General features: G+C 33.1%; 3 protein-coding genes across 7 annotated transcripts; 1 reads left to right on the top strand and 2 right to left on the bottom strand.

Annotated features, from left to right (window-relative positions):
- Positions 1–1,355: 1,355 nt before the first annotated feature.
- On the bottom strand, positions 1,356–2,562 carry LOC105152872 (uncharacterized). Of its 2 annotated transcripts, none has more exons than XM_011067398.2 (4): positions 2,423–2,562; positions 2,199–2,355; positions 1,973–2,011; positions 1,356–1,722 (listed from the first exon to the last, which is right to left on the bottom strand). In XM_011067398.2, exons 2-4 carry the CDS (start codon positions 2,205–2,207, stop codon positions 1,405–1,407), a joined length of 366 nt encoding a protein of 121 aa, XP_011065700.2. In that variant the 5' UTR covers positions 2,208–2,355; positions 2,423–2,562; the 3' UTR covers positions 1,356–1,404. The 2 variants fall into 2 exon arrangements, with proteins under 2 accessions (XP_011065700.2, XP_087273070.1); XM_087416944.1 differs by having other exon boundaries at positions 2,199–2,350; positions 2,423–2,555.
- An 82-nt stretch (positions 2,563–2,644) lies between these two features.
- Positions 2,645–8,053, top strand: Vps50 (vacuolar protein sorting 50). Its single transcript, XM_011067239.2, has 9 exons — positions 2,645–2,873; positions 3,449–3,964; positions 4,255–4,937; positions 5,018–5,393; positions 5,493–5,780; positions 5,856–6,329; positions 6,430–6,551; positions 6,645–6,834; positions 6,978–8,053. The coding sequence occupies exons 1-9, from the start codon at positions 2,805–2,807 to the stop codon at positions 7,086–7,088; spliced, it is 2,829 nt and encodes a 942-aa protein (XP_011065541.1). The 5' UTR covers positions 2,645–2,804; the 3' UTR covers positions 7,089–8,053.
- A 103-nt stretch (positions 8,054–8,156) lies between these two features.
- Positions 8,157–14,803, bottom strand: Arf51F (ADP-ribosylation factor 6). Of its 4 annotated transcripts, none has more exons than XM_011067238.2 (5): positions 14,525–14,803; positions 12,432–12,548; positions 12,101–12,204; positions 11,827–12,025; positions 8,157–11,682 (listed from the first exon to the last, which is right to left on the bottom strand). In XM_011067238.2, exons 2-5 carry the CDS (start codon positions 12,511–12,513, stop codon positions 11,540–11,542), a joined length of 528 nt encoding a protein of 175 aa, XP_011065540.1. In that variant the 5' UTR covers positions 12,514–12,548; positions 14,525–14,803; the 3' UTR covers positions 8,157–11,539. The 4 variants fall into 4 exon arrangements, with proteins under 4 accessions (XP_011065540.1, XP_011065539.1, XP_011065538.1 ...); XM_011067237.2 differs by having other exon boundaries at positions 12,432–12,543; XM_011067236.2 differs by lacking the exon at positions 14,525–14,803 and adding an exon at positions 12,935–13,152 and having other exon boundaries at positions 12,432–12,543.
- Between the last annotated feature and the right edge of the window lie 281 nt (positions 14,804–15,084).

The raw sequence follows: 15,084 nt of genomic DNA, 5'->3' as shown, positions 1-15,084 counted from the left end.
AATTCAATGTCGATTTTATAGAACTTGGAGAAGCCTCTATTTATAAGATCTCTTTCCAGGAAGATGAAATGCGGTTATTCGATAGTTATCCAAAAGTTATTACGTGGATTAGCATCCTACGCACACTTTCATTTTATTTCATTTCACACTTTTCTTCTCCTTACGATTCTTCTTCTACAGTACTGATACGCGAAATTCATTATAAATATTTTTAAAATACAACTTTTCTTGATATATTATCATAATGATTCGTAAAATTTAAGTATCACAATATTCTAGTGATATATTTCTAGGGTTGAAAAGATTAAAATTTATTGATATAAAATTATTCCTTTTTTTATATATAAAATTATTCTATTAAATTAAACAGAAAAAAATCTGTTATTTTATTTTTGTAAATTCTATAAATTTTTTTTACGACTCGACGATTTATAGATTCGGGTTTAATCCCACATAAGCAATTTTTCGCGTTTAATATTGAAGGCGCATTTGCCTATGAGACGTACTTACCGCGTATCGCGTAACCATGTAACTAATCAAAAGTGATCTTATTACAAATGGCTATGTTGCGTACAAACGCGAAAGAATGTGATATATATTGTACAAACAGAGATTCATAAATAAGAGACATCAGGCATGTATCAAACGATGCCGGAAATATTGATGATAGTGCCACTGCTGTTATTTCATGTCTTATTGATTACTGACTGATAACACGGTTATGCGATTACGCAAATACGCTTTATGAGACTCCAGCATAAGGAGCCGAAAATGACTCCATTTGATGATATTAATAGTGTATTTGATTTACTGAGACTCGATCCGAGTCAATGGTCTGGTTTTTTAGCTGCATTTCTTAGCTGCTCTCTACAATTTAGCTCTTCTTTTGCAGCTAAATAGAACATGCTATAAGAGATCTTTAATCATCAGCGTCGGATCCGGCGTTAAATTGTAGGTTCCATAATTCGTCAACATGCCACGCATGGCAAGTGTGTATAATGAAGACCATGTATAATAGAAAACGCGACATGAGAGATATTTGTCATAAAGTTTTGTATTCTCAGCGTCATATTTTATTTAAAAAGTGATCATAATAATTATGATCATATTATTTTTAAAATTACATATAATAAGACAGAATAATATTAGGTGTTGGAATTAATTCGTAGCGTTTTTTAATGAAAGAATGTTATTTATTTCACATGAGCATTAAAAAATACATTAATGAAAGTACTTCCCATCACTTGTAAAACGCTACGAATTAATTCCAATACCTAATAAATATGTAAAAAACTAGAAGGAATGTAAACAACGGAAAAATTTAATGTATAGCTAATTTCACAGTTTTAAAATAATAACTATACAATTTCATGTAATTATTGCTTTAATTTATTTAACATACATTTACATGTATAAAAATTTTTTATATGAAATCCAATTCATTTTTATAGATTTAAAATATGGATTCGGATTTAAAATGGATTGAAAATTTCCAATCCATTTTAATCCATTTTCGATTACTAGGTTCTTCAGTATCGTATCCTCGATAAAATTATCGGCATCATCATCGATCTTTACGCTTTTGTCGACGATTATTTGTTTGTCGTTCTCCCTTGAATTATTCAATTTCCTCCTCGCTGTCAGAGATGACCATAGAATCGCCTTCGACTCGATAACCTGAATCACGCCACTGCGTGAAGCTCTGTTCCCTCTGTTCCATTTCTTGAATCAATCCATAGAAAGTAATTATCAATCTAATATATATAAATATAGTTATTTATCTTTCTATCTCATGAAGCAAAATATTCTAATATTCTAATCGTAGAAAGTAATTGTCAAATACAATTTAATATATACGAATATAGTTATTTATCTTTCTATCTCATAAAGCAAAATATTCTAATCATTATTGTATTTATTTATCATTCATACATTATACTTGCAATATTTGACGAACTCATAAGATACTTACGTTTGTAATGCGATCAAGAATTGAATTGTAGATTCTTTCCTGGTAAAAAAAAATTAATTAATTGGAACATAATAGTCATAAATGTAGAGAGAGAGAGAGAAAGAGAGAGAGAGAGGGAGAGAGAGAGAGAGAGAGAGAGAGAGAATAATCGAAATGTAATTTAAATAATTTTCTAACAGAAAATTGAGACAACGAAACGTAAAAAAGGCGTATACATTGTACTTACTTCTTTCATGTTTCATTGTTTTAATTCCCGCCTCCTTCTAGAAGGTCTAGCGTTCACGCTTGTATTACTTTCCCCTTATTCAACTTACGTACACTCCAATTTTTATTTTCGCCAGGATTTTCCTCTCTTTTGTCTATTTTTTATTATAAAAACTGTACTTCAAAAAAGAATAACTCAGTTAGGACTCATTTGTATAAACTTGTTTCGAAAAACTTTACACATACTTATTTGAACGTAGCAACATCGGATCCACTATTGGAAATCATGGTGAGAACTTGAAGTTCTCACTGCATATAATAGTGCGAGACAGTGCGAAGTAATCGAGCCAACTTCAAGAGGAATTATCGGTAATATCTCGACGTATTATCACTCGTTTTCATACATATACGTGAACAAAGTGGATCATCGCTTCTCTTTTTTCTTTCATCAGATTTGAATCAAAATTTGCGATTATAGAGAATCGAAAGATTATCGATATTCGTGGTCGAGATTTATTATGCCTCTTCCGCTTCTAGAGATGTCACAGTAACGCAGGGCGCACCAACCGATTTGAGCTGATTTGAGCCGATTGTGATCGTGTAAACAGACGAGAATGCGTTTGGCCTGATGATCGCGATGCAATCCGACATCATGGAGGATTTGAAGATTAAATTTTTTGGCCTCATTAATAAGCAGGCAAGCCCGTTCACGAATACTCCAAGCGAATATCATAATACGCCAAGTATAAGCGCGGCTTTGTTGCGTTGTTAGGAATTAGGTTATGTGACGACTCGGAAGTGATGTGTACAGTTGAATTTGACGTTTCGCTGTCAAAATAATATTGCGATACTTTTTGTACTTCTTATCTTCGTAATTAGTTTTAACGAGGACTAGTGATAAAACAGTAGTTTTAAGAATGTAACACTTTAATATTTAATTATATTGTCTCTCTCATGACAATTATATTTATGTCACAATATGTTTTATTTAAATATATCTATACATTATAATTCATCTATATTTAATATTTGTATTGAATCATGTGTAAATTCAAATTACTTATAATTTTCATATATGTACATCTATATAATTCAATAATACACATATTTGTGCTATAAAAATATCCATTTAATCTCGACTCTATTATTAGTATTATCTGATTATTAATTAAAATTAAAGAAAATAATACTCTTGATTTGAATATACATACACATACATTGCCTACATTATTATTAAAATAGATGAAATCCATAATTGTTTATCTTCTATAGAATGCGACCAAAGTGCCACTTATGGGCTTGAATCCAGATCTACTTAATCCACCTGACTTACAAAAATGTGAAGATCTTTGCTCCGAGGCGGATCAATCAACAGAGAGTGAGCCTGTACCTGATCAGGATGTGTTAGACTCTATCGAAGATGTTTACTTCAATACTGATGGCAGTTTTGATTCATCACGCTATGAACTAAACAAACTGCCAACGATATTGCAACCTAAGGAAATTGAGAAATGTTATAAGAAACTTAAGCAGCAACATCAAGTTGTCTCCAAGAAAGTGTTGCAGCTTATTTTACAAAAGCAGAGTGCTTGTAAAGCGGAATTTGACAAGATTTTGCTGCTGCAGGACCAACTAGAGGCTGTTTTAGAAATATGTAAGATTGGAAGGGCAGATCTACAATTAGCTGAGAAACAATTTACCAAAGCGAGTTTAGGCATATTAGCTAACTATCAGAGACGACAAGTAATTCAAGAATTGTTAAATAGTTTAAATACCATAAAGACCCTGGTAAGTTAATTTATATTTTATGTTTGTCTTTAAAAAGATTATCTCAGACAACACAAAATTCAAAATCGAAAGACATACGTCTTTAAAAGTCTAAAATTGGGATCTTAAATGTTTTTCAGATCACATCTCATGCTCCAATTTTAGACTTGATATTGTGTGTGTGTGTGTGTGTTTGTGTTTGTGTTTGTATTTGTATTTGAGTATTCCTTATAAAAAGCTAAATCTTAATTTCATGTCACATTAAACGAATTGAGGGTCTTTTATACATTTTAAACCTAATTATTTTGTAGCAATGTACAGGAGATCGTCTGCAAGAGCTTCTAAATGAAGGGAATTATCCTGGAGCTATATCACTTCTTTTGGAATGCCAGAGTGCCGCTCAGACTTACAAGCATTTCCATTGTATTGCTGAATTGAACACAAATTTGCAAAATATTTTAGATCAAGCGGAAAGGACTTTAGACAATACTCTCTCTAAAATGTGCATTGAATTCGATGTCACAGTGTATTCTTCCATTCAGGAAGCATATACATTGTTAGGAAAGACTCAATCCGCCATGGATCAATTGCATATGCATTTCACTGCTGCCATTCATAACACGGCGTTTACCGTTATCCATCGCTATGCGGGAGGTGATGTGAAAAGACAATATAAACAACTGTGTCAGGCTGTGCCTCGTGAGACACGTATAGCTTGTCTCACGGAACTGTGCAAATCATTGTGGACAATACTGAATTCGTATCATTTAATTGTAAATTGGCATAACGTACAAGAGGATAAAATCGAGTGTAAATCCGATATTAAGGATTTAGAAGTGACTTTAAGCAAGCAATACGTCAAACACAAATTAGAGAACGGTATGGTCCGAGTATGGCACGATGTGGAAATGAAAATATCGATATATTTGATGAACACGGATTTGACAAATACAAAGTTTGAACAATTTGTTCAGGTATTGGGTATAGTTAACAGGTAAGTATATAATATGTAACAATAATTATCAGTCGGTAAATAAATGAACTATTTGTTAAACTATCTTAATTTAATTATAGGTTGATGGAAATTGGGGAAGACCTCTGTGGTTTCAAGTCGGAGAATTTGCAGGAGTCCATTAAAAAACAGTCCCTATCTTACTTTTCTCATTATCACGCATCTCGTTTGGATGAATTGAAAATGTTTCTGGAAAATGACGGTTGGGAATTGTGTCCTGTGAAATCCAATTTCATGGCTACCCAATTATTGGAGTTTCGAAGTCTGAAACCTTCGCTCAATAATTGTAAAACGTGGAATAGTCTAGATAGCTCAACCTTAAGCGATAGTGATAATTCTACGGGAGTTGACTTGCAGAAATATCTGGAAGGTGGTTTGTCACCATTTACAATAGGATTGGATGATACTATGGATGAAGATATTTTAATGAAAGATGATGTAGGAAAATCATTAAATCAATACATTTAAAACGATAGATTAATTTTATTTTTGTTAAAATAAATCTATATTATTGATCTTTCATATTTTCTTCTTTAGATTGAGCAACCTGCGTATTTTTCGGACGAGTCCGACGAGGATATTCCCGATGAATTGAAACATGAATATGTCGACGAACCGGATCACACAAAAATTAAAAAGAAGTGCAAACTCAAACAATCTGGACCTATGGTTACAAATACGACGTTAAGCATACTGAGAGTGTGCGGCAAGTATCTACAGATGTCGAAGCTTTTACGATCAATCGCGGTTACTGTCATACAGAGCATGATACAATTTTTCGAGCTATGCTTCTACACAGTACACTTATTCTTTACATCGGATCTCGTAAGTTCACATTACGATTCTTAATTACGTTCGCATGACCGGATTCAATTTAGAATACGATTTTTATTCTTGCAGCAAATCAATAGTGACTCGTTGTACAGTCCGAAATTAAAATTATCTTTAGCTCGAATCAGAGAAACATTGATTATCTCTGAGAACGATACAATGGAAGAAAATGGCAATGCAAATTATGATAAAGTAAGACAACCACAGCTTTCATCCATTGTGAACTTGTCACAGCCCGAAAAACTTTACGGATTAACGGAACGTATTGTAGCTGTCGAGTCTCTGATATTTCTAGGACAACAATACGAAGGTTTAAAACCTTATTTAGAGCATCTCATTGTCAATAGTCCTCAGAGAGGATTTTTACATCAATTTTATATGCAGACGATAGCGTCTGCCGCCGACTTAAGAAAACCAGTCTATATGGCGGTAACATCGCAAACGTTTGACATTATAAATATTTTGAATTTAATGAACAAAGTCAATTGGGAAGTGACGGACGTCATGTCTCAACACAGTAATTACATTGATGCACTAATCCAAGTATGTATTAAATAAAATTTGTTAAACTATATTTCTTAAAAAATTTGTCAATCATGACATTGAACTATATAAATAACTATAATTTGATATTTTTTCATAGGAAGTGTGCACTTTGAATGAGAGACTTAATACTATTGGAACGTACATAACTTTAAATACGAATATATGCAATGCAGTATGGGAAAATGTGGCTCACTTGATTACACATACTTTAGTGGAAGGGTAGAAAATTTATAATTATAGTACTTTCTGAAAGTACTTAATATTTTAAAAGAACTACATTCAATTAATAGAAATATAATTTTGTCACTCTAGGTTTTCCAATGCTAAAAAATGTTCCAATGGTGGTAGAGCTTTAATGCAACTCGATTTCACACAATTAAAGTCAAAATTCGAGAAAGTGACGTCGTTAAGACCTATGCCACATAGAGAGTATGTTGAACTGTACATCAAAGCCTATTATCTTCCTGAAAATAGCTTTGAAGAATGGATTAAGGAGCACAAGGTATCTATAATATTCATAGTATTACACATACCCACACGTACGCCCGCCCGCCTGCACGCACGCACGCACGCACACGCACACCAGACATTTTTTATTCTTTACCTCCAATACTAATATATAAAATGTATCGTTATGACTTGCAGGAATATTCAGTTAAACATTTAGTCGGTCTGATTTCGGCGACGTGTCAAAATAATAAGAAAACACGGCAACGATTGATAGCACTTGTGGAAGAACAGCGGCCCAATAGATAGCATCCAACCATTTATTATAAATCTGTACAAGATTATATCGAAATAGGAAGTACTTGAAATGTTTATCAAAATCAGGGGTACGATAATCTTGTTGTTAATTGTACAGTATATAGAACAATTTTTAAGTACGCGTTACAAAACTGATCAGATATATTCGTGTTTAAACTATTTTATGGAATTTAAATCTCCAAGAGAATCACAATCACGAACCAGGCAAGTCACATTTCAATATATTTCTGAAGTATTCTGTATATGAATCTCATAATTCTAAGAACGCTTTTACAATGTACTAACTGTAGCTCTAATGTATATATTACAAATGTTTTAACATATACATTGTATTTTAGAAAATCTATAGTTAGTTCACACGCGAATTAGTACGATGGAACTTTAGTTTATTTGTAATATGTCAAGATATTTCTCAAATATTATCAGTTATATGAATCTCTCATTTATGAATCTTGGAATTTATAATTGAACTGCAGTATTAACACGCGACACCGTGATAACTAAGAACTCGAAATGTTGATTTACAATGAAAGTTATATGTATATGTATGATCTATATGCATTGCGACAATAATTTGAGAAAAAAATTTTTGAAGTATGATATTGTCATAATATTTTAATATTTGTCTATTTTAAGAATTTTATTTTATATAACTTTATTTTTGTAAAAATGTAAATCACATGAAATATGTGATGTTTTTTTTTTCTTGAGATTATATACTACTGAACTTCGATTTAATAACAAGTGTATTTCTGAAGCTAAAGTGGAAAATATGGAAGATGTGATGTGATTAATATTTGCTTTTACAAAACTAATTATAATGATTGTCGAAATAGTAAAACCATGACTCCTCAATAAATTTTAACAATATTACTTATTTTATATTACTATTAATTCAGTCTTATGTAAAAAATTAAGAATAATATATATTAAAATAAACTAATGAAAAAAGTAAACTGTAAAGTATCTTTAGTGCTTCTATACCCATGAATTATTATTACCCATAAGAAATTGCTACATGTTCATTGCATGGTACATATGTATATATACCACAGCATGCACAATTTTAAGAAATTTTTATTATACAAATGATAGTAATATACAAGTACATATATACTTTCTAGCTTCGTCGATTTCCGATTTCGTAAAAATTGCTATTTATATATTGCATTTATTATATATTTATATTCCATATATACACCATAAAACCAAAAAGCTCCTGTTGCACCAGTAAATGCTCCTAATCGAAATTATCTTAATGCCCGAGATTCTTTGTGAACAATCCACTCTTCCTATCCCGAAGAACACAGATTGCTCGTTGATTTAAGGAAGATTCCTAAAGTGTTAATTATAATTTATTTGAATCAGTATATGTAAATAGCTTTATATAATATAACATTCGAGGGCCATATATAATTAAGAGTGTAACATACTATATAGACTATTCAAACAATAGGAATAAATATGTAAATTAACAGAACAGTATTGAGTTTCTCCTTTATTGCGCTAAGTCTTCCTTTCTTCTAAGGCAGATATTTCATTCTCGGAAATATTCTATTCATGATCATGGTGCATTAGGAATTCTCTGGCTGATAGCGTCGATTCATGTGTAAGCTGACAGCGTCGATTTACGTGTAATATTATTTCTTATATTCCGAAGCGCTTTAATGAGCCTTAAATTTTTTTGTATGGCCCCTGATAAGATATACTTATCAAATGTCATTAATTTTCTAAATGGCAAAACACACCTGGATATTCTTTCTTCTAATGAAAAGATGCGTATATGTGTATATATGTATGTATATGTAAATAAAAGAGATGAAATGCTACTGTATGCTTTTTATCTTGAGTAAAAATCTCCAGCGCATCTCTCGAGAGCAATAAAAATGTTAGAGTCTTTATATAACATTGATAATATCAAATTGTCTAAAAATCGTAGCAAACAACACATCTAAATATTTACGAATGTCTTCTTTTCTGCAAGACAGTGCAACATAATATCATAACAAACCTATTTGTTTACTGAATTGAGTTTACAGACTACGTATTTTAGAGTTCGAGATTTATAATCATTTATTGGCCTTTTCATTACTTTATCTCTTAGCTCCAAATACGCGAAATTTATTAAGTTGCTACTCGTGGATATAATTCGCCGTGTAATAAAATTACAGTAATTATCCCTACAAACTAACCATATAGATTTTTCTGTAATGCTGTAAAATTTTTACTATGTTCAGGCTTTGGATATTAGTGAAGCAAAATAGTCGATAATCCTGAATTACCTCTCTGATTATATTTCTTATTTTATATTTTAATATGTTGAAATATGAAATAGTTTATTTACTTAATAAACTAAATTTATATTTAATAAACTAATAATATCATGTAGGATATATCTTCTGTGTGTGTGTGTGTGTGTGTGTGTAAAAAAAATTTAGAATTTATTTTCTTTCTGAAACTTATATTGTCTTGGAGCGACTCTTTTCCTTGCCTATGTATTTTTCTTTTTATCAAAACGCCATTGAAATAATATTTTCTATTAGTCCTCGAGAAACTTTTTCGTATATATATATATATATAATTCGTTATTATCATCTTTTATCTTTATAGCATATTAGTGTGGATATATGGAACACATAAGACGCTCGACATATTAGCTGATCATATCAAACATATTTATATACATAAAACTTCGTCAATTAACATCATAACATCACATTTAATAAGAGAAAATGACTTCTGCTAAAGCTGACTGTAAAAACGTAACACAATTATATAATATTATACGATTAGAAAGGGTACACAATAATGATAGCGCTACTTGAAACGGTGTTGTGAAAAAAATGTAGAGATTACGAGGTTGTTACAATACGTAGCCATAGAGTGCAAAGTAATATGTCTAATGTTCTCCGAAAAACAGCTCCGTATTTCCAAAGCCTGATTATGATTTTTATACAGATGATGCACGTTCAACCTCACACCATCTCTTAAGTAAGATACTTAACATTAATGGTACGGATGCTGAGGAAGTTATACAAACTTACGTCTGGAAAAATCTCTTGTTATAATCCAAGTAGAAGATTATAGATATTCATAACTAAAACATTTCTCTAACAGACTAATTCGCTAATGTATCATGGAATGTAAACAAGGTGTCAATGCATTCACAAATTACAAGGAGTGAATCATCACTGTTATTTACTCGTAACTTAATTTGATTCGATAATCATACATAAACATTTTGTGAACACTTGTTAACTTCTATGAATCAGTTATGAATCTCGAAGTATATTCTTACTAATCTTACTCTATAGATTATGCTATGAGAAATGAAATGATTGATGATACGGAAACATTTATCTCATCCGTTTAAAATGTCCTTAACGACCCGATCGTTACCTAATATTAATATGCTTTATTATCCGATATTCACTTAAATAGTAAAAAATATTGGCAGATTCAATGCTGTTATGTTCTTTGAAACATTGTTTTCTCTTCGTTTTTTTTTTGGTTTTTGAGCTCACAGTATCAGTAAACCGATAACTCCTTATTGCATTATTTCTTATTCCGCGATTTGTGCGTAATCATAATAACAATCGGTAAACAATATGAAAGAGATGAAAACTAATTTAAAACACAAATTTGGAAGACATCACAAAAAAAATAAATGAAAAGTAATATTTCGGCACAAAACTTTAAACAACAAGGATGTTTATCAAGAGAATAATTTTGCTGTACTATATAAAGCCTCAATACAGATATTTTAAATTTATTCACGTATCGTACTCACGGGCTATATGTATGAATATTATATAATACACATTAGATAGCATTTTGACAACAAGATATTACGAAGTTAAAAATCTCTACCTGCGTTTCATTAAAAACTTGAGGTACTTGCCGCTCAAATAACAGTTAGATATTAGATATGATCCTGCAAAGGTAAAGTTATACAGTATACTAATCCTTGTGAATCCGTGAACCTCTTAATATAACTAGATTCTCGTAATTTTTTTTTAACTTGTACAATTTGTGTCTCATGAAATAGTACACTTGTGTGAATATGTTACATGTACAGAGAGCGGTATTAAACCCGCTAGCGTAACTTTATTCGGTAATTATTTCCATGACATGGGATAAATAGCTAGTATAACAAAGGTTACGCGTAAACCCTTGGTACCTCGTTTACAATAAATTACTATTTCCCTAGGAGCGATATTATTGGAACACACCATTAATAGTCATCTTTATATCATTTCCCTTTTTTTTTCCTTCTTTTGCATATGTGATAACTGTACTAGTAAAAAAGATGTTGTCAAATATATCATTGTCAGTTGCTGTTCGTCTTGATGGAGCCTCCATATGATAAATTAAAATAAAAAATACAAAGCAAACGTATATTCTCTGTATATATAACTAATTTGTGAAAAATAAATATTTGCTCATAATTTATGATTACTGGTTAACCACGTAAGGCCTTCGTAAAGCCCGTCTCCCGTTGTGGCACAAGATGGCTGAACGTACCAATTTCTATCTCGTATCCTAGTTAATCCCAGTTTCTCTTGTATTTCGTGCGGTTTCATTGCTAAAGAAAAAACAAAGTACGGGCGAAAATTCGTATGTTGTGCTAAGCTATATAAAGATAACTGTAGCACATGTATATAATGCATTTACTTTAATATTTATATTTATAACTGCTAACAAATATCGTAAAATAAACATGACTTACCATCCGGAAGATCTTGTTTATTAGCAAAGATTAAAATTATCGCATCACGCATTTCCCTATCATTAATGATTCGATGAAGTTCTTGACGGGCTTCGTCGATTCTATCTCGATCCGCACAGTCTACTACAAAAATAAGTCCTTGCGTTCCTGTATAGTAATGACGCCATAACGGACGTATTTTATCTTGACCACCTACATCCTAAAAATAACAGAAATATTTTATTTAATTAAAAGCAAATAATTTACACTTTTACAGAAAAAGTTTCATACTTACCCACACATTAAATTTAACATTCTTATAGGTAACTGTTTCTACATTGAATCCTACAGTTGGTATAGTTGTCACAGACTGTCCTAATTTAAGTTTATACAATATTGCTGATGTAATTTCATTAAGGAAATAAATTTATACGAAAGATGAATTGAAAAACATTTTTTTTACATATTACCATACGTTATATAACATATAATTGGTTCAATTATAAAACGATACAGCCAAATTATGTAACGTCTTGCTTAACGATAGAAAAAAAATAAAAAGTAAAATAAATATAATAATAAATATAAGTAAGACACACTCGTAATTACAGTGTCGCAAAGGATACTAGTTTTTCCTGCTGCATCCAGTCCTAACATGAGGATACGCATCTCCTTGTTGCCAAAGATCTTTGACAACAATTTGCCCATTTTGCCAGCTATGTTCTACGCACCCGGCACCTGTACTTCACAAAATGCACAATGTATAATTAACGGTTTGCCTGAAATTTTAAACTTATCTAACAACATCGCGTCGTTCTGTCACCGCAGATCTCGGATATCTTCTGTAATTATCATAATAATGGAGTGCATGGATACAATTTAACCAAACGCGTTCACGTACAAGTTTTGGCACGATATTAAGTTAAGATCGCGTAAAAGACGCGTAAAAACCAACGGTAACCGATCGGTCTGTCGCGTAGAGAGGAATAAAGAGCGAAGCTCTCGCCGTATCGTATTCGTGTCAAGCTTGGCGGAAATCGACGTGGAAATCGTTTAAAGCCCACGTTTAAATCCCACGTCTTATCTGTGCATTACCGCTCTCGATCGCGCGGAATCGATCGACGGTTACCTCGACGTCTAACCTCCGCTACGAATCTCTCATCGCGGTCGGACGTTCACTGGAGATGACCTGCAGGCGAGACGCGACTTCGATTCTTCAACGGCAACGCGGATAAACACGAACGAGGCAGCGGCCAACACTTCCCCTAACCTATCTGCGTGCGCGAACATCATCGGCTACCGCTACCGCCACCATCACCACCACTACCACCATTATCAGCATAGCACAGGGTGTAATCCTCGGTGCGTGATATTTGCTCGTTTTAGCTGCACTTTCTGCATTCAAAATAGATCATCTCGCGTTCGTATCCCTCGCATTTTCCTCCGTATATTATATTTTGTTTCCACTGGTATAAGATCGAAAAGAGTATTTGAGTAAAAACGGCAGCTTGATTTAAAAACTCGCGCGTTGATAACATTGGCTGCTTTTCATTTTGGTGACATAAGTCGACGTAACACATCATTTTTATCTTTCTTGGCATTCAGTGAGTAACAAAGGTACAAAAGTGTCGTTTTACCTTTGTTACTTACTGAATGCCAGTAAGATAAAATGATGTTTGTGTCGACTTGTGTCACTAATTGAAAAGTACCTACATGGATCTTTAGTGTGTATATATATATATATATATATATATATATATATATATATATATATATATATGATATGTGTATAACTTTTTCTTTAGGCCAGTAAAAAAAAAAAAATTTCATCTTCGATGATGGTAAATATTTTTATTCTTCATGTTTTCGCCTTTTAAGAAAAAAGTTACATAATCACTTCCTGGTCTCTGTATATTAATTATTTTATTTAATCCGGTCTATAATATATTTGAATTAATGAAACACATCGCTTGCAGCTACAATACCTATCCTTTTGCATATTTAAATCGCATTCCTGATCGCTTTTGGTATGTTATTCAAAGTAAAACGTACAATAAGGATACAAAAAGGAGAAGAGGAAAGGGAAAGAACTGTGGGAAATACAAACCGAGGTAACTTATTCAAAAATTATATATTTAAGACTCCCTTATTTAAAAATTCATTTTGAATGTAGAAAGGAGAGTGTAACAAGTGCAGTTGAAACATACCTAACGGAACGCTCATATATTCAAGTCGTCGAGATCGACATCCAAGGTGCAGAAAGTGCAAAACGAAAGGAACGGACTGCTCCGCTCTGCTCCACTCCGCGCCGCCCGAAACGGAAAGGCGTGTTCATGTGTGGGCGAAGAGACAGGAATGAACTTTTTATCGAGCTGCGCTAATTCGTTCTACACGTCAGGAAATGTCTGGATTGTAATAGTAACAGGTTCTGAGAGGGGCAGACTATAAAAGACAACTATAAAAGAGCTTAGAGCAAGGAGAGAAGACCGAGATAGAATTCGCTTTGACGTTCGCGGGCTATCGATCGTCGGCGACGAAAACGTTGGAAAACGTTTCCAGACAGTCGTGCGAAAAATGTACTTTCGTTTGCAGCGAGTCGCGCTCACGGTGGCTCGCGATTCGCCGTTTCGAGCGGCGGCATGCGATCAAGAGGGAAGGGGTTGGGTAGAAACCAGCAGAGACAGTGGGAGAGGGAAGGCAGGAGCGCGAAGCAACTCACCGAAAAACATCTGCAGAGTAGAACGAGTACTTGACTGTTGATAATACTACACGGACACATCACAATAACGCTGCGCATAACTTTCTGTCGGTCGATTTAACAGTTCCCACCTCGTACGCTCAGAAAAAAAGCGTTATTTCATCGTTATTTCATCGAGTCAGGCACGACACGACGGCATCGTCGTCGTCACGTCCCTCCGTAAATTACAGGAATTACGGTTACGGGGCTGCGGCGCGCACGGCGCATGCAGCGCGCCGCGCCGCGACGTTTGCGTCGTTTGCTTTGCACTCTTTGCTTTGCAATCGTTTGCGCGACAGCTCGCGCTATCGCACGTCGCTCAACGAAACTAACAATCTCCCGCGAGATCTCGGTGGATGTTACAGAATTGTTTAGTTCTTTCTGTCTGTACTTTTCGCACAAAAGAATATATTGGGTCATCTAAAAAGTATCCGCGGTTTTTTGTCACTAGATGGTGTTGATGGTCAACACCATTTAGTGACAAAAAACCGCGGATACTTTTTAGATGACCCAATAATAAGTATATGCATAGGGTCCAATAA

Source organism: Acromyrmex echinatior, chromosome 2, assembly GCF_024713525.1.
Source record: "Acromyrmex echinatior isolate Ae372 chromosome 2, ASM2471352v2, whole genome shotgun sequence".
NCBI lineage: Eukaryota > Metazoa > Arthropoda > Insecta > Hymenoptera > Formicidae > Acromyrmex > Acromyrmex echinatior.
The sequence above is the reverse complement of the archived record's forward strand: the minus strand, read 5'-3'. Positions and strand labels throughout refer to the sequence as shown.